General features: G+C 43.1%; 1 protein-coding gene across 1 annotated transcript in view; it reads left to right on the forward strand.

Annotated features, from left to right (window-relative positions):
• The window catches only part of thumpd3 (THUMP domain containing 3), a 59,775-nt gene that overhangs the window by 14,556 nt on the left and 24,161 nt on the right, over positions 1-21,058 (forward strand). Inside the window, exons 5-7 of the mRNA XM_084317793.1 lie at positions 8,942-9,072; positions 9,719-9,788; positions 10,181-10,296. Of these exons, the coding sequence (XP_084173919.1) occupies positions 8,942-9,072; positions 9,719-9,788; positions 10,181-10,296 (317 nt within the window). The remainder of the gene's footprint in view (positions 1-8,941; positions 9,073-9,718; positions 9,789-10,180; positions 10,297-21,058) is intronic.

The following is a 21,058-nucleotide window of genomic DNA, read 5'->3' on the forward strand; positions in this document are numbered from 1 at the left end:
CCGTTCATAGCTCGGTTCCATTCCGTTGCTCATTCCGTACCCAACTACACATTCTGCAATCTGTTAATAAAGTTTTCAACCAGACAAATGTATAGAAAGGCTTTGTTTTATTATAACATTTGTTGCAGTAAAATCATTATGTCTCATTTGGTCATGCGTGGAGCGCCGGTCGGCGGGCGCCGGGCCGGGCAGCTAACGTAGCTACGTTAAGTGTGTTCTTCTGCTCTCGCAAACAGAACAATGGCGGCATGCCCGGAAGTAGAAAAATGTATAAACCCTTTGCCGATTGGTGGTAAGGACAGCAGGAGGTGGGTGCTAGCGGTGTGGCGTAATTGGCAGAATCGACTGTCAATCAAAATGGTTCCATTGCATTGGTTGAAAGCTCTGGTTGAGAGAATAGTATCCCGCTGCAGGCCGCAAGAATTGTTCCATTGCATTGGTTGAAAGCTCTGGTTGAGAAAATAGTATCCCTCTGCAGGCCGCAAGACGATACTGGGAGAGAGCTAGTGATACCATAAACATATTTCTTGATGTTTCCTTTTTTTAAGTAAGTAAAGAGGCCTACAAATACAAACATACACATACAAATATACAGTAGTTTCATTAAAAAAAAAAAAAAAAAAAAAAATTACAAATACTTATATACAAATATCGGTATCGGTATCGGCCGATAGTGTTAGTTGAACAATCGGTATCGGTATCGGCGGCCAATTTTCATATCGGTGCATCCCTATAAAATACGGTCTAAAGTATAAGTTTGTTTTTATCGTTTTCTGCAGCTTTCTCCAGAACTTGATTTATAGCCCTAAATGCATTATATTGATGATCAAATACAGTTTGGTAGGAATCTGTGCGAGATAAAAAATGTCAACTGGACGTGGTTCTAGAAGTTACTACTGATCATCTGATGTTGACCGGATGGGGGGGGGGGGGGGTCGTTTATAATTCCGTGGGCAACGTTATATCATTCATCTAGTGTGGGTGATATGATCATTAGAGCAGTTAGTATCGAAGACATTAAAAAATAACGCTGAAACTCACCGTAGCTTCCTGGCGCCGTTGGGAGATGAGCGTGGAACAGAAATCTTTCTATTATGGGATGTCGAAATATCCGATCCATTTCCAGGTTGTATAATAGTATATACGTCCAAATCATGTTGTTTATCGAGTTATTTGCAACCGATCGACATCCATTGTGTCAAGATGGAGTCCTGCTAATGATAGCGAGTGCCCGGACGAAATATGGGTGAGCGTCACTTCATCCGCATCATTTCCTGTTTGGGCGAGCGGCCGATCGGCCACCAGATGGCGCTCTTGAACCGTTCGAGAGTTGAGAGGGGCTCACCAGTACATATAATGTCTCCGGGGGAGAAATATGATTTCGATCACAGATTTTTGAAATATTGATATCAAAGACGCTGTCCAGCGTCTTCGGCAGAATGAGCATGGCGGGGAAAGACTCTGAACAGCGTCTTCGGCGATTAAAGTGTTAATCATAACGTTGATGCAGTAGCATATGTTGTTGTGTTGGCTGTAATCGACCGTCAATCAATGGTCTACCTGACACGCAAACTCATAAACAATGTTTCTGTACTGGAGGTGTACAGTATTTCAATAGGCAACCCTGAAAGGATTATTTTTCTAGAAGAGCAACACTAGCCAAAACATAGGCATTGTATGCATAAAAGGGGCTAAAGTTAAGTGACTGTTACTTTTGTAGCAGTAGTTTGATTTGATCGTTTATTTGATAGGGACAGGCTCAGCACATGTTATGAACATCAAGTACAAAATACAAAATGTAAACATGCAGGGTTGTAGCAAGAGCTAATTTACACCAGGAGACAGCAAAACTCTTTCAATAAATAAATAGCCTGCTTAGGGTAAAAGCATTGTGACAATCCATGATAAAAACAACAATAAAAACAAGAAACAAGTTACATAAACTAAATCAGGTTAAAAATGATCACAGTTCTGGTTTGCCTTAAGATGCAGTTTAAGATGGGTCTTGAACATGGAGTATGTGGGGCACTCTCTAATCACAACTGGTAAGCTATTCCAGTAGTTACCACCTTTAACACTTTCGCGGCCACTGGGATGAGTCTAATTAATCTCAAGAGGACCGTGAAATGTAAACAGACGTGGGGCTGTTTGTAGAGCTAAATCTATACTTTATTGCTATCTGTCCATTCTAATTGTGAATTGAGACCATAAACCGTCCCTTCAAAATGGCTTAAAGAATAATTTTTTTCATCAATGCGTTCTAATTTTATAGCGCCGTGAATATAAGCATTATACCGGATTTGGTCTAGTATATTTCCTGGAAGCCGAGATAATGGGCTAATAGCTAATAACGTTAAATCCAATGGCATTTCGGTTATAGATACGCTCCAGTTAAAACTCAAACTGCATATGATCGGCATGATCCTCACGCATGTATGCATGAAAGGGGGGGGGGGGCGGGGGACGTCGTCTCTGATTATTGATTACCAATAACCGCGTTAGCCTCATTAGCCTCATAGGCCGAACGCCTGGATGGCTATCAAAACAAGGCCCGATCGGGATGTACTTTACGTGAAAAAGATCTTACCGTGGTCCGGTGGGATCCCCCTGAGCATTTCCCCGTTATTGATCGCCATCTGGTAGATCGATATGTCCATTGGCTGATGATAAATCCCCTTATTGCATGGTGAAATCTGCGATGCAAAACGTAATCCAAGCTACATGCTGCACATCTAGAATCCTGCTAACTGAAATCTCCATTGAAAGTAAAAAAAAAAAAAAAAAAAAAAAATGATCCGTTCAGCCACAGGGCACACTGCATTATCGTGATAGTGCCCCTAAGAGGATCTGGCCGGTATTGCACTAGAGCCATATGAAATCCGTTTTTATTATTTTCCAAATTCCATTTTATTCCCAAATTCCGTTTTTTCTGTTTTAATATTTCAGAATTCTGTATTTTGCTTTTTATGCTCATTTTACCATCAGAAATAGTGTCTAATAAGTGGGAATGAATAAATGTCCACAATTGAATAAGATATAACAGTCCATTTAATGTTTTTAAGTGCTGCAACTCAGAAATACAGTTCAATTTTACACAATATTTTTCAAATAATATTGTGACAAAATAAAAATACACATTTCAAGTGTAAACAATAGATACAGCTAGCTACTACTGACATTATCACAATGACAATGTCAGTAGCCTAGCTATATCTATTATATTGTGATGAAATATAGTAATGCATAATTTAGGCACCTTTAGTTTATTTCGTTTATAAAGGACGGTGTATAATGACAATCGTTTGCATTAAACAAATGGATGGGTGCACTAGATTTAGCTAGAAGCTATAATTTCCATCTATAGTCCTATGTACTGTAACGTTACATAGCTATTTAAGTTTATTTCGATTATAAAGGGCAGTGTATAATGACAATCGTTTGCATTAAACAAATGGATGGGTGCACTAGATTTAGCTAGAAGCTATCATTTCCATCTATAGTCCTATAACGTTACACAGCTATTTAAGTTTATTTAGTTTATAAAGGACAGTGTGTAATGACAATCGTTTGCATTAAACAAATGGATGGGTGCACTAGATTTAGCTAGAAGCTATCATGTCCAGCCAATTAATCACAATAGTGTCGCAAGTGTTTTTGCGGGTCCAGTCCACGGAACGTTGACAGAATTAGCAAAACACCTTATCGCCGGTCATTAGGATACTGCTCTGCTCTGTGTGTGAGGAATTTCTTAGCTTCTTGACAACGTTAAGACTGAAGCAGCGAGACGCTTGAGCACTGCTGTGTTGTGTGTAACCCGCTCTAGCGTCCCCGCCTCCCCGGTCGCGTGTGCACCAAACGTTCCACCCAAAAACGGAATTTCAGTCCAGATTAGGCCAAATTCTGCAATATTCCACGTTTTGCAGTTGATTCCATTTTTATTGGTTAATTCCGCGATTCCGTCCGCGATTCCGTGAATGCGGATTTCATATGGCTCTATATTGCACCTTCTCGAATTCATAGAGTAGGGTAAATCTGCAGTGCCGCTCGGCGACCTTGAATAGGTTATTAATATGGAATAAAAGCAATAACAACTTGCCACGGATTTATCCGTGCTTCTGTCCACAACGGGTGGAATCGAAACACGGAGATCTCCGTTGTTCGTCCCCATTGTGTTAACAGAGAACACAGTTTTAGCAAAGGTAGTATACCGAAAAGGCACCTTACAGTCCCCTCTACTGATGGCCCTGGTGGTAATGCCAGTGTCTCCTTTTTGTTTAATGTCCCTGCCTTTTCTATTAGGCCTAGTTGTTGGCTACAACTTTGCCACAGTAGGCATTAATCACTAGGGATGGGTACCTTTCACATTTGAACCGGTACCGGTACCTGTGAATCTATACCGGTACGCAACGGTACCTTTTTTCGGTACTTTAGTCTCAAGAAATTTAATTTACCTACCTCAGTCGTAAAAAAAGAAATCCAAACTTCAAATAACTACAATTTCGACAGTTTTCGGCTTGTCATTGCTCCGACTGCTTTGTTGTTGAATCAAGTAAAATCCTAGGTAAGCATATATTGTGCGTGTGAACGTTGACATGAAAAAAAAAAAGTAAAAAAAAATAAAAAATAAAACGGTTTCTCACTTGATTCGATACTCGGTAGTACCGACGACGTGTTTCGGTTCGGTGCCTCAAAAGTACCGAATTCGGTACCCATCCCTATTAATCACTTAATAGTTCAAATGTCTGTCCCATTCCCGTTTGCACACGCAGATACACACACACACACACACACCAGCGTTTCCGTTAGCCGGTAATTACCGGTATTTGACCGGCAAAATCTGTTGAAGTCCGACATATTTAATCTCTCCGGTCATAGTGTCCGGTGAAAATAGTTCCCTCTGGGCACAGTTTGATTATTTGAATTGTATTTGGATGGGCTGGAGTTGGGTGGCCTATGCGATGAACGAAACAATCATTGCGTTTGTTGTCGTTGCTTCGCTCAGCGAGAGCTTGCTGCTGGATTTGCGGAAGGCATGCAGCTGCAGACCCACAGAACCCACCAGCTTTGCTGGCACAGTGTGGTCCCCAGACATGGAAAGCTGCTCTGCGGGTCTGCAGCTGGATGCTTCTTGCAAACTAACTGCGGCCGGCTCGCGCTGATAACAGCTTTCATTGTTGGACCGGCTGCTTGGTGGAGCAACGATGAAACGAATGTAATGAATCGTTCGTCGCATGGGCTATTTAATTTTGGCCTGTTTTGGTACGGTTCGGGTGGTCAAGTTGTGCTTGGAGGGAGTTGTTTTCACCGGACATTATGACCAGCACCAAATCGTTGGGAGGTGGAGATATACATCACGCAAACCCACGATAATGTTGCCGTCTCTCTCTGCAAAATTTCTCAGTTCTTCGCTTGATATAATTAATACAAATGTCCAATATAACGGAATTCGTTAGCTCATAAAAATGTGATTATAACAGACTGCTGTTTAGTGTCGGACCGACTGCCCACATACGCGGTCTATTTTATTTCAAGTCAGCAGCAGCACGGAGTATCGAGGGACTTATTTTATTTGGAATATATTAATGACTGTATACGCAAAAGTAGCCTATAGTTTTAAGTAATAATATTATAAATCTACATGCCTTGAGGATGACATTCTTTATTCAATTGTTTTAAAGCTCAATAAACTATGACCGGAATTAATCTCATTTGTCCGGTAGATTGAAATCTTGCAGGTCACGGAGACCGGCAACAATTTTTTCTAACGGAAACCCTGACACACACACACACACAGAGTGGGCCAGTGACTTATGTGTGTCCCGTTCCTGTTTGCACATGCACGCACAGTACAAATATACATTTATATATATATAAAAAATTAAAATAAAACTCGTACTTGAAATCTTTTCACTGTGCTCTTAAATATTTTTGTGTGCTCCTAAATTTCGTTGTGCTCCTAAATTTGTTCATTTAGGAGCACATGTGCTCCTTGGGAAAAAGGTTAGCGTAGAGCCCTGTGATGGCGAGTTAACCCGACTTTTCTCGTCAATGGCGCCTAATGAGTTAAGGGGATGCAGACCAGAGAAAGACTTTCGTCTTGTTTACATCAGCGTCCCCCATTTTCAATTCATAACATTTATGACATACATGACATACAGATATACAGTACTGTTACATCCAGACATTTATGACATACAAGATATACAAAGATACAGTACTGTTTATTTACAGAGTTTCTAAAAGAGAATATATACATTTGAGGGGGAGGAAACTCGGTACTTCGGTACTTTTAACCCTTTTCTCGCCAATGACGTGTTACCACGTCATTCCTCGCCATGCGCAATCTGCCAATGACGTTTTACAGCGTCTTTGAGATCAATATTTCAAATTTCTGTCATGGTATTCATATTTTACCCACGGATCCTTGACGGGTGCTGTAGGACTCCTCTCAACTCTCCAACGCTTCAACACCGCCACCTGGTGGCCGATCGGCGAGTTGCAACCGGATGTCGATAATTGTGATGCCGGTGTGGCTCCCTATTCGGTCCGGCACTCCATCTGGACACACTGGATAATCGATCCGTTGCCATAACTCGATAAACAACATTATTTGGACGTATATAGTATTATACAACCCGGAAATGGTTCACCTAGATCAACATCCCATAATAGCGATCTTTTTGCTCCAGTATCATCCCCCATCGCTACGAGGAAGCTGCGGTGAGTTTCAGCATTTTTGATTATTATTATCCATACAAACTGCTATGATCAATATATCACCCATACTACATGAAACATTTAACGTCGGTCATTGCATTATAAACGACCCCCCCCCCCCTCCGGTCACCAGCAGATGATGAGTCATGACGTTTAGGACCTTGTACAATTGAAATTTTTTATCTGGCGTCAATCGCTATCAAACTGCATTTGATGATCTAATATATGCATAAATGGCTATAACTCACGTTCTATGAAATACTACAGAAAACGATAAAAACATATTTATACTCTAGACCGTATTTTTGTATGAATGTGTGAATGAAAAAGTAAAACATTCCTACACCCTGAACGATAGCTAATCGATGTTGAATGGGCCATAGTAATGTCAATTTAGCAATACAATTTAAAAAGTTATAGCCCTGCAAAGTAGGTGAACATCTCCATAGACAAATAGAGCTGGCAGACTGGCTACAAGGATGGGTATAAGCGTGGCAGAGAAAGGGTTAAAGGTACCTACCGAAACACGTCGGTACTACCGAGTATCGATTCACGTGAGATCCGCCGGTGCCAACTTTCGGTACAATGTGCACAAAAAAAAAGTCAGATGACGGCACGTTTTGTCGACCGCAAAAACGAAACCGCACGTTAAGGCACAATACATGTTTTCAAACTCTCTTTGGTGTTTGCAATTCATGGGGACTGGGGAGTATATGTCTCTGATATCTATCTTGGTAGTGGGCAGGTTGTTAGAAAGTGTAGCTCAGTTTCCACATCTGCTCTGTCTGACATGGCTGTTAGCCTAGCCACGGAGCATCTTTAGAGGAGAGGAGATTGAATCCGGGACACAATGGGACACTGGCTCTGTTCATGGTCATGAATGGATTCCAGCTTCATTTATTTACTACAGATGACAAACGGGTTGTTTCTGTTTTTCTTTTTTACATATTTGCGCCACACGGAACAACTGATCACTACAGCCCAGCATCATATTACTGTAGCCAGTCTCTTGAAACACTACTATCTCCAAACTTCCACTCCTCTCGAAACGTTCTTTTGCTATGTGCTCTCGCTGACGTGGGTTTTATTTTTAGCGGTCGGCTTACTCCTTCCATAGTTTCACATATTTGTAACCCGTTTAACGTTCTTAAGTTGACGTTAGCTAAGCTAACCGTCTGACATAACGTTAGCTCCCCGGCACAACTCGGGACAGAAGAGTAGAGGATGTGACGTCGGTAAACAAGCCACACACACACCGCAGAGTCTTCTCCAAGCGGGGGTGGAGCAAAAAGAACTGCTAGAATACTCAATCAGCAGCAGCGTAGTTCATTGCTGCTAGATTGTTTGTTTGTTTAATCAGTTGTAAAATACTTTACATCAGTAAGATGTAAATAATAATAAAGTAATAATAATACATTATTAATTTATTAAATATTAAGTTTTGATTTTTTTTTTACAACTGAGGTAGGTAGATAAAAACTTTTTAGACTAAAGTACAGAAAAAAGGTACCGTTGGGTACCGGTATCGATTCACAGGTACCGGTATCGGTTCAAATGTGAAAGGTACCCATCCCTAGTGGTCGTGGTATTCACTGACCTTTGGGAAGTATTGTACATGGGTATTTTGAAAGATATCAGTGTCCCAGCCTGGTCGTCGATCGTTATCAGCCTCCATCTCCTCTCCTGGCCATCTCCGCGCTGTGTATTGTTTTGTATTATTGAGGCAATCATTGGTTTCTCCATTGCGTTTCTTGTAAACTCTCTGGTTGCTAGGCAACCTTTCAGAATTCACACCACCAACTGTGGTGCACAAGTTAAACCATGATGTTACAACACTTCCAGCCTGCTTTGGCCAGGTTGAGAAAGGTGTCTGTCTCTGCCGTGGGTCCAGCCAGGTTTGGCCAGGTTCTAAAGACAATGGAGACACTCGCTGTGTGCCAGACAGGCCACAGCATGGCTAAACCCTGGCTAGTGGAGACAAATTGTATGAGAGAGAGATCTATGGGAATTGATAGACCAGTCCTACTATTAGGAAACTGAGACTAAGAAGAGGCCTTAAGCTTTGGGGGAATCGATAGGCCACATCATGATGTCTCTCTGTTTACAGTGGAAAGCAACACTGCTTGCATGCAATCCCACGTACATCAACTCTCCAATGTATGGTACTGTAGACCTTTCCCATAGGTTATATAATCTATCCCTGTCTTCTATGTTTCCCCTGCAGGTCCTTCTCAACATCCATGGTGTCGAGGTTGTGATTGGTGTTGCCCTGACAGAGGAGAGTCTCCACAGGAGGAACATCAGTCACTTTGGGCCCACTACTCTGCGCTCCACCTTGTGTTACGGCATGCTCAGGTCACTAGGCAGCGGCACTACACCACATCCAGGCTAAACACTCTGTAAAGCAAGGGGTTTGATATAGGTTAAACCTAGGCTTTGAATTTCAACATTAATGGTTTTGTTTTTTTGTTTACTCAGTTTATTTGATCAGGGACAGTGCATATCAATCAAGAGTTATACATTTATAAATGGTCAGCGGTAATTTAGTGTACCATAACCTTTTTGTGAGAGTGATACTCTATAATGTTGAGGTTGCATTTTGGAAACACTAAACACACAAAAAATGAAAAATAAAAATAAATGGGGTCATCATCAGTACGCTATTGACTTAAAAGCTGCTTTTAGAGGACATCTATTGGTATGAGGTCATCATCAGTTGACGTCTCATTTATGATTCTAAGTCACTGAAACTGTCCAGATTTTCCCACCCTCTCTTCTCTTGTCTCTTCTCCTGTCTCCCCCAAGTTACTTCCTGGTGGGAGACAAGTGGTTGTGAGGGAGGGAAAGGAAGGAAGTGGTAGTGATTAGCATAAAGACACGCAGACCTGACGTGAACCCTAAACGCTGAATGGACAAGTTAAAATTCCATCTTTGAACATGATAGATAATAATAAGATGATAACTTTTGGTAAATGGTGTGCATCTCTTTCTGTCAACGCAGGCTGTGTAAACCAGAGGTGTCGGATGTAATACTTGATCCAATGTGTGGGACTGGAGCGATACCACTGGAGGTAAGACAAAGAAAGAAATATCCATACATGGCCACATCAGGGGTGGGGAAATTATTTAATGTAATAATTGTGATTCTGCATCGATGCACAACATTCAATAACATGTTTTTTATTCCTGTTTTCTGGGTTTTGATTGTATTATTTTAATATTTTGTATAAAAGGAATTCCTGGCATTATGTGTTAATTTAAACCCTCTAATAGTTATTAACTGAAGTAAATTCTACTGGCAGTTTTTTTTAACAACATAACAATAATACATAGTGGGTTTATGCAGTGAACTAGTGTGAAAATAATTAAATTCACAATGTATCGAATGGGATCAAATCCTTATTTGAGATGCATTGCAAGAATCAATAATCATTACCCATTCTGTCATGGTTTCCGTTTTCAGGGGGCCATCGAATTTCAGAATTCATTCTACATGGCCGGCGACAACAATGACATGGCAGTAAATCGCACTGTCAATAATATACGTCACATCCAGAAGAGAAGACATGAAAAGGGCATGTGAGTGACTCGTGTTTTCTCCCCCTTACACACCCTTTGTATTCCCAATAGCTGAACTTCCTGGAAAGGCCTTGCCCTGGTAACTATTTATTTTACTTTTTTCTTTCTTTCTTTTGTTTTGTTGTTTCATCAGCCAGTTGCCTACTTTCAACACCTATTGCATGCCTGGCCATCAGTGGTGGCAGGGTTAGAAATTAACATTTCTTTTCAAGGGCTTTTTTTGCCCCCCTTAATTGATTTTCGGGGGCTTTTTTTTGTATTTCGGGGGCACTGAATTTTTATGATAAACGGTTATTAAACATCCTTACATCCAAATGTTTTGACAGTCTTCGTCCCGCGGACAAAAAGATCCACACAAGCTCCTCGAACACTAGCCGTGTTTGCAGCCGGAGTCTCAGGACAAGCTTTGCAATAAATTATATGTTGACCGGTAGCATCCTCCTCAACCCCTACCCAGTCTAATCCCCACGACTCCATCGTACTCCGCTTTATATTTTTTTATTTGAGGACCTGGGGAATCTGCTTCTCACTCTTTTTCCTTCGTGTTTTTATAGTTTGATAAAAAACGCTCCATCTTGTCTGTCTTCAAAATGCCATCAAATGCTGGTGAGCTGCTCACCTGCTAATGTGAGAGGGTGGGGAGAGTGACGTTGACATCGGCGTCTGATCAAAACCGATTTAATAAATCACGTCTTTCACTCGTCAGTTAAATAAATAGTAATATTAATTTTTATACTATGTTTGATAACGTAATGTTAATGACATTAATAATGTCTCCATATATATATATATCAATCATTAGTAAACTGTCTGGGGCTTTTTGTCCCCCCCGGCCCCCCTTAACATGAGGGAAGCCGAGAACGCATAGCTGAGTGTGCGCACAGGGGTGAAATTGTGTGTCACAGCTGGGAGCGTTGCGGTGTTTGCAATGGAGGAGAAGTTTGGTTCACTTGTAAATAAACTATTCACATAAATGAAACAAAACGTAATGTTAATGTCTCCATCAGGGTTTCCGTTAGAAAATACTGGGGCCGGTCTCCGTGTCCTGGAAGATTTCAATCTCAAATGTGAGAAATTCCGGCCCGACATTAACAGCAGTCTGTTATAATCACATTTTTATGAGCTAAAGAATTCCGTTATATTGGACATTTGTATTAATTATATCAAGCGAAGAACTGAGAAATTTGGCAGAGAGAGACGGCAACATTATCGTGGGGTTCAACGTTGCGTGATCGCTGAAACCAACGACAACCTCCGCCTCCCAACGAAGCGATAAACTCATCCCAATAGTATGCAACTGCAGGGCCAGCGGCGCTCTCAAATCAAATCAAATCAAATCAAATTTATTTATAGGGCCCGACAACACACGTTAATGTCCCCATGGGCCGTACAGATCTTCTTTAAACAAGTCAAGAAGAAAACATAACAAGTCAAGAACAGAACAAGAACACCATAAGGTCCAAACATTTTTAGATGAATGCAAAATAAATGAAAGAATGCAAGCACTCCCAGACATACCCCACGCGAAGGTAAGGAAAAACTCACTAAAACCTAACAATAGGGAAAAAAGCTCCACAGGCAGTGTGGAGGAGAGAAACCTTAGAAGGGCCATTCAAGGGGGGATCTCCCTTCTTAGATGTTGGTGATAGTAGTGTTGCAGACGGACAGTTGGTAAGCATGCACTCATGTGTGTAGTGGAACACAGATGAGTGCATGCAATAGCAACTGTACATTTTGAAAAATTAAAGATAGAGCTAATAGCGATAGCAACTGAACATTTTGAAAGATTAAAGATAGAGCTGATAGCGAATCTATTTGAGGCACAGGGGCGGCGCAAAGAGGGTCACGTCCTCCCCATCTTAGTCAAGGGACATTTAACACTCCGGTCGTTGCTCAGCGACAGCCGGAGACAGGGAGATAGGGGCGGCGCAGAGAGGGTCGCGAACTCCCCGACATCATCGCGGGACATCCGGCACTCCGGTCACCACTACGAGACCTCCGGAGACAGGGGGGCACGCAGAGGGGGTCGCAACCTCCCGGCCTTCGTCAGGTCCGGTCTGGGGACCGCTCAGCAGCGCCACCCACCCAATGGCTGATTTGGAGTATTGCACAGTTGCACTGTTGTGCAGTAGTGCGGGCACAACTGTGAGCTCTGCGGCTCTGCAGTTGCATGCTTCTCATCTCGCTAATCCAGCAGTGGCACCAAGCTCCCGCCCGCCATTCTCATCAGCAAACCACATAGTCGCGAGGGAATTATTTTCACAGGATAAAACGGTAATTACCGGATAAATATATATAATTAGTAAACTGTCGGGGGCATTTTGTGCCCCCCTTAACTGATTTTCGAGGGCATTTTGTCCATTTTCAAGGGCATTAATGCCCCAAGCCCCTGTTAATTTCGAACCCTGAGTGGTGGCTGGTGACACGTGGACTGGGAGGGGGGGGTTAGCGTTTTTAATTTATTTATCATATCTGTTGTGCAATACTGCATTTTCCCAGACGGTGGCGCCATTTCTCCATGTAAACGACAGAGAACACACTGTCGCACTGCACTGGTGTGGGATGTATATGCTCTTAACACTTTGCCGCCCAACCACGAGTTAACTCGGGTTTCGGTGCCATGCGTTGAGGACCAGAGCCACGAGTTAACTCGTGGCAAGTTGTTATTGTTTTATTCCATATTAATCACCGTATCAACATCCCCCATCGACTCTGCAGATCTACCCGTATCTGTGATTTCGGCAACATGCAATACCGGCCAGATCCTCTTAGGGGCGCCATCGCTCCACTGCAGTATCATTGAGGGCGAATGGGGAAAACATTTATTTTACTGTCTATGGGCGTTTCATATTAGCCTGATCCCAAACGAAGGGCCCGCACCGCTGTTCACGTTTCGATTTGCAGATTTCAGCCTGGAATAATGGGATTTATGATCGGCCAATGGACATATAGATCTACCAGATGCCGATCGATAAGGGCGAAATGCTGCCGGCTATCACATGGGCTGACGGTAAGACATTATTAACCTAAATTATAGCCGGATTGGAGCTTGTTGTAAAACGCAAGCAATCGATCAGTGAATGTGGCTACTTGCACGGACACTCTATTGCTAATCAATAATACTAATCGGCGTCCCCCGCCGCCCCCATTTCATCCATAGATGCTCTGGAATAGTCCGGATGATAAGCATTTTGTTTTATTTCATTCGAATATATACAACAGAAATGCCGTTCGATATAACGTTAGTAGCCTTTAGCCTCATATCTAGCTTCCCAGAAAATATGAGACGAAAAGTGCGATAAACCTTATATTCACAGCGCTATAAAATGACAACCAACCGATGGATTTTTTTTTCTTTAAGCCATTATGAAGGCACGGTTTATGCACTCAAGTGACAATGAGAATGGACAGATAGCAATACTATAAAGTATAGATATAGCTCTCCAAAAGGACATCGGTTTGTTTACAAAGCTTTGTCCTCCAGACACATATTAGACGGTGCCGGCCGGTCCTCAAAGTGTTAACACATTGATGGCCATTTGGATGCGTCTAAAATCACTGTAGACGGCCAGCATATGTAAACAGACTTGCACAGTCCGTGGGGCTGTTTGTAGAGCTAAATCTATACTTGATAGTATTGCTATCTGTCCATTCTCATTGTCAATTGAGACCATAAACCGTCCCTTCAAAATGGCTTAAAGAAATAATTTTTTCATCAATACGTTCTCATTTTATAGCGTCTTGAATATAAGCGTTATACGGGATTTGGTCTAGTATATTTCCTGGAAGGCTGGATAAAGGGCTAATAGCTACTAACGTTATATCCAATGGCATTTCGGTTATACAGAAGCTACAGTTAAAACTCAAACTGCATATGATCGGTACAATCCTCAAGCATGAATGCATGAAAGGGGGGGGGGGACGTCGTTTCTTATTATTGATTACCAATAACCGTGTTCGTCTCAGTAGCCACATACGCTGATCGGCTGGTTGAGTATCATAACAAGCCCTGATCAGCATGTAATTTACGTGAAAAAGATCTTACCATGAGCCGGTTGGATCCCCCAGACCATTTCCCAGTTATCGATCGCCATCTGGTAGATCGATATGTCCATTGGCTGATGATATATTCCCTTACTGCACACTGAAATCCGCGATCCAAAAGGTATTCCGTGCAACAGGCTATAGGGATCACTTCAGGTGAGTAGAAAACTACATTGGAAATCCAGAAGAAAAAAAAAGACAACTTCTGCCACAGGGAACACTGCATTATCGATACAGCGTCCCTAAGAGGATCTGGCCGGTAATGCACTTTTTCTAATTCAAAGAGTAGGGTACATCTGCAGTGCCACTCAGCGACCTTGAATAGGTTATTAAAATGGAATAAAAGCCAAAACAACCTTGCCACGGACATATCCGTGGGTGGTCCTCAACCGGTGGATTCGAAACACGGATATATACGTTGTTGGGCGGGAATGTGTTAACACTTTGTCCGGCGTAAGTCGTTATTGCCCGCCATGCGTTGAACAGCAACAACGGCGTAAATCGTTTTTTGGATCAATATAAATTTTTTTTGCCATGGCATTCATAATTCATCCAGCCTCCCTCCGGACTGCAGCGGCACCCTGTCTGAGATTGCAATGCCTCAATACCGCCACCTGGTGGATGGTCGGGCGAGTTACACTCACGTCAAACCGGAAGTGGCGGTCGGTGCATCGAGGAAATCCCTCCGGCAGTCATATCTTGTTACAGGACTCCAGACAAACACTCGAGTGCATGGGATCGCTTTTCGAAACGCAATAATCGATATGATTTCGGCATTTATTGCGCCATACAAACCGGAAATGGATCTAGGAGATCGGCGTCAAATAATTGGGATCTTTTTCCTCCAGTCTCATCGGCGAACGGTAAGAGGACACTAATGTTATTTTCAGCCCGATTGTCCATTTCCTTGTTTGCAATCAGTCTGATCAATATATCAACCCATACTAAATAAAGCCGTTACTGACGATCAAGGAATTATAAACGACCCCCCCCCCCCCCCCTCCCCCCCTTTCCTTCACGCATGATGAAGCATAATGTATACCGATCATATACATTTGAATTTTTTAATATAGCGTGTATAGGAAAGAAATGCCAATCGATAATCTATCATTATGCGTCGGGGCCTATAACTAGCGTTTTTGGAATTACAGCAGAAAAGCTTAAAAACATACCTATTCTCGAAGGTATTAACCAGTCCACGTGAGCGGATCGGCGCGGCCGAGAAATCCGCTCTTCGCTCTTTAAAGCTTGGTCCGCTCCGCTAATCACTCATGTTGACCCCGCCCCCAAGTCGCTCTCCGCTCGCTCCCCGCTCACCTTGAATCGAGCGCTCCCCGCTCCCCGCGCCAGATCGCTCGGCAGTTTTTTTTCTTCTTTTTTTGGAGCATGGTGTAAATGAGCTCAAACTACAACAGTCTACACCCCCTGGGCCCCTTAACAATTGTTTGTATTGAGCCGCATTGTAATTGTAGCCATTCTGCAATGTTAAATAACGTTGTTTATCCATTCACTATCTCTATTAAGCGATGATAGGCTAGCCGAGCCACAATGCTATGGTCGCTGCCATTAACGTTAGCATGTAAGCTAACGTCAACAACAATGGCGTCGATATACTTTTTCTAACTGGAGTGAGTGTGGGCGTCTCTACAGTGACAAAGCCTGAACGAACAGCCTATCACAGGTTCACCCTTCTCATTGGTTGAAAATGGCCTTCATGTTTGTACATCGCCATCTGTTGCTTTGGCATTGTACTGCATGTATATATTACATCAGTGTTAAACCACTGTGAGCGGCCTGGAGTGGATTGGAGCGGAGGAGAACTCTCGCTCCGGACGTCGCGCCGACTCATTTTAAAACCCACTCCTCGCTCACGTCAAAACCGGCCGCTCCGCTCCCCGCGCCGCTCACGCTCCGATCCGCTCACATGCACTGGTATTAACACAACAATGTATGAATGAAAAAAATATAACGTTCCCACATCCGGAACGATAGATAATCGATGTTGAATGGGCCATAGTAATGTCAATATAGCAATAAAATTAAAAAAGTTATAGCCCTGCAAAGAAGGTAACTCATTCTACTATGTATGTATATTTTTATATACATGTATATATTTATTTTGATCCACTTTTTCTCCTTATTTTTCTATTTTTCTCCCATCCCAATTTTGCCTCGCCAATTCTCCCTTCAATTCACCCCTCCCCTGTCTCGAACTTTGCTAGACTATGCCTCCCACTGGTCGGCTGCAGTGAGGACCAAGCCTTGCATCACGTGTCCCCTCCGGTACACGAGGAGGCAGCTGTCGCATCTTTTCACCTGTACAGCGCAATCTCTGTGGTGAGGAGTAACGCGTGGGAGGCTCACGCTGCCCCTGTTACTTCCTGATTCTGCTGTACAGGCGCACCAACCGACCTGTAGGAGTCGCTGTCCACAACGTCCAATCCCCACCCACCAGCTTTCCCACCCCTAGCACTGCCAATTGTGTTAGTATGAACGACCAGCCAAGCCGGTAGCAACGCCGAGAGCTGGGCTCGAACCCAGCATCTCCTGCGTTAGTGGCGAGCGCCTTGCCCACTGCGCCACTTAGCCGCCCCGTATGTATGTATATTGACTGAACATTCCTTTACTTACTGCTTAATTACTTTTTTTACTTACTTTATTTTTACTGTATGTAGCACAATCTCAGGGGCTCATACAGAAACGAGCATTTCATCATAAAGTATTCTGTATTTTGTTGTGACAAATAATAAACAAACTTGAAACTTATGGTGAAAGAACATTTATTATATGGTGCTTCAATTAGCAATTATGAACACAGTAATAGCTTTCTACTGAACACGGGTAATTGGTATCTATCTTCTTTTTTTTTATCTACTTTTTCTCCCATTTTCAATTTTTTTCTCCCATCCCAATTTCGTATCGTCCAATTCTACCCTCCCCTGTCTCGAACGCTGTTAGGCCATGCCTCCCACAAGCCGGCTGCAATGTGGACGAAGCCTTACATCACGTGTCCCCTCCGGTACTCGAGGAAGCAGCCGTCGCATCTTTTCACCTGCACAGCGCAATCTCTCAGTGGCGGGGGTCTGCGTGGGAGGGACACGCCACCCCCGTCGCTTCCTGATTCTGCTGTGCAGGCGCACCAACCGACCTGTAGGAGTCGCTGTCCACACCGTCCGATCCCCACCCATCAGCTTCCCACCCCCTAATACTGCCAATTGTATTAGTATGAACGACCAGCCAAGCTGATAGCAATGTGGAGAGCTGGGCTCGAACTCAGCGTCTCCTGCATTGGTGGTGAGCGCCTTGCCCACTGCACCACCTAGCCACCCCTATAAACTCTGTTACTTAACGTTATTGTGCATTTTAATAGTAATTATTATTCATTTTAAACATGTTTAGTTTATTTTTAGGGGTTCAAAATCTAAAATCAAAAAACACAATTTCTTCTTCTCCTTCTCTCTCAACCAGGGGCGCGGCACCCCAGCACCCTCTATCTGCCGGCCACCACTGCTGGTTGTCCTTGTTGATCTCTCTGCCCTTCTGAGATTTCTTCCCTTTTGTGGCTTTTTCTTCTCTGCATGGAGAGTTAAAGGAACACAACAACATTATGGGAAATGCGCTTACTGTCTTCTCCAGAGTCGGACAAGAAGATGGATACCAATTTCCTCTCTGCGTTCAGTAGAAAACTATCTGGCTAGCACCATAAATGGAAGCGGATACGGACCACTAACCTAGTTTAAAACTCGGGGAGAGGTGTTTTTGGCCAACAGCTAGGCTAGCTGATCCATATCTGCTTCCATTCATTTATGCTAAGCTAGGCTAGCTTGCAGCCGGATAGCTTTCTACTGAACACGGGTAATTGGTATCTATCTTCTTTTTTTTTATCTACTTTTTCTCCCATTTTCAATTTTTTTCTCCCATCCCAATTTCGTATCGTCCAATTCTACCCTCCCCTGTCTCGAACGCTGTTAGGCCATGCCTCCCACAAGCCGGCTGCAATGTGGACGAAGCCTTACATCACGTGTCCCCTCCGGTACTCGAGGAAGCAGCCGTCGCATCTTTTCACCTGCACAGCGCAATCTCTCAGTGGCGGGGGTCTGCGTGGGAGGGACACGCCACCCCCGTCGCTTCCTGATTCTGCTGTGCAGGCGCACCAACCGACCTGTAGGAGTCGCTGTCCACACCGTCCGATCCCCACCCATCAGCTTCCCACCCCCTAATACTGCCAATTGTATTAGTATGAACGACCAGCCAAGCTGATAGCAATGTGGAGAGCTGGGCTCGAACTCAGCGTCTCCTGCATTGGTGGTGAGCGCCTTGCCCACTGCGCCACTTAGCCGCCCCGTATGTATGTATATTGACTGAACATTCCTTTACTTACTACTTAATTACTTTTTTTACTTACTTTATTTTTACTGTATGTAGCACAATCTCAGGGGCTCATACAGAAACGAGCATTTCATCATAAAGTATTCTGTATTTTGTTGTGACAAATAATAAACAAACTTGAAACTTATGGTGAAAGAACATTTATTATATGGTGCTTCAATTAGCAATTATGAACACAGTAATACCTAGTAGAAAATAAATGTAAGAAAAAAATATGGTCTTATATTAGAAAGTGTGCCATCAAAAATAATACCTAAATATGGTCTTACATTCGATTGTGCAAAAGTAATTAGAACAAAATAGAAGATAATAAAATAGACCTGATACAAGTCCTGAGATAAAATGCAATACAATGTTAAGCTTACGAATTAAAAGGTACTCGGTCCTACTCCTATGTACACTACACTACTATACAATATACAGTTTACTCTATGTACCTATGCTATACTAACTATACAAGAACCACAACACGTTTTTTTTTTCCTTAAAGTGACCCTTTTCGCCTTCCTTTAAAGTGACCTTTTCTTATGTGTTTAAAGTGACCTGTGGAGAGATCAGTGTTCAATGTTCTGATGGCCTGGGGGAAGAAGCTGAGCAGTGAGACCTAATAGAACATAACACAATTTGTCTTACAAAAATCTTACATTAGAAATAGCCAGTGCCATCACATAAAACAAAAAACTCAGTGAAGTGGCTCAAAGCCATGCCACCTTGTGGCTTTACTATTTGTACATACATTTTGCCCTTCTCTCTTTGAGAGATGCACATTTCTCAATGACTATTGTTAAAGTCAGGGATGTCTTTGATCAGTTTCTTCTCCATGGAGAGCATGGCCAGTGCATTGAGACGATCCTGTGACATTGTGTTCCTGAGGAAGGTCTTGATTCTCTTCAGTGTTGAAAACTACCGAATATATTGCCTTCCTCTGTCTGTTGCTGGTTTCTGAATGCTGATCTCAGGCTCATGAGGTCCAAACTCTCAGTTTTTCTTGCAGTGTTCCTCTTTCAAATAGTGTTGCTTTGAGGGATTTAACAGAATTATCCATGGTAGCTAGCTAGAAATCGAAAATGAAAATACTCCTTGAAACGGCAAGTATTTTCTGTTTGACGACTGGTGGTGACGAGTGACAACACAGAGTGGCGCACTAGTGCGTGACGGCTTGCTTTGTTTGAGCGCTAGAAAGCCGCGCCCCCACAGATTATATTTATGACCCTTGATAGGCAAAATGTATTTGCTTGATCCATTTACATTGGCCGCTTGTCAGTGTGCGTTAAGTCAAGCGCCCAAGTTTGGAGGTAGGTAGATTTCTATGAGTGAAGTCAATCACAAACGCGGGGGGAGAATAGCACGCACAAAACAATGATTTATATTTGCTATATTAACGTTATTGTGCATTTTAATAGTAATTATTATTCATTTTAAACATGTTTAGTTTATTTTTAGGGGTTCAAAATCTAAAATCAAAAAACACAATTTCTTCTTCTCCTTCTCTCTCAACCAGGGGCGCGGCACCCCAGCACCCTCTATCTGCCGGCCACCACTGCTGGTTGTCCTTGTTGATCTCTCTGCCCTTCTGAGATTTCTTCCCTTTTGTGGCTTTTTCTTCTCTGCATGGAGAGTTAAAGGAACACAACAACATTATGGGAAATGCGCTTACTGTCTTCTCCAGAGTCGGACAAGAAGATGGATACCAATTTCCTCTCTGCGTTCAGTAGAAAACTATCTGGCTAGCACCATAAATGGAAGCGGATACGGACCACTAACCTAGTTTAAAACTCGGGGAGAGGTGTTTTTGGCCAACAGCTAGGCTAGCTGATCCATATCTGCTTCCATTCATTTATGCTAAGCTAGGCTAGCTTGCAGCCGGATAGCTTTCTACTGAACACGGGTAATTGGTATCTATCTTCTTTTTTTTTTATCTACTTTTTCTCCCATTTTCAATTTTTTTCTCCCATCCCAATTTCGTATCGTCCAATTCTACCCTCCCCTGTCTCGAACGCTGTTAGTGTTAGGCCATGCCTCCCACAAGCCGGCTGCAATGTGGACGAAGCCTTACATCACGTGTCCCCTCCGGTACTCGAGGAAGCAGCCGTCGCATCTTTTCACCTGCACAGCGCAATCTCTCAGTGGCGGGGGTCTGCGTGGGAGGGACACGCCACCCCCGTCGCTTCCTGATTCTGCTGTGCAGGCGCACCAACCGACCTGTAGGAGTCGCTGTCCACACCGTCCGATCCCCACCCATCAGCTTCCCACCCCCTAATACTGCCAATTGTATTAGTATGAACGACCAGCCAAGCTGATAGCAATGTGGAGAGCTGGGCTCGAACTC

This window comes from Notolepis coatsorum (assembly GCF_963971535.1).
Source record: "Notolepis coatsorum genome assembly, chromosome: 6".
Classification (NCBI taxonomy): Eukaryota; Metazoa; Chordata; class Actinopteri; order Aulopiformes; family Paralepididae; genus Notolepis; species Notolepis coatsorum.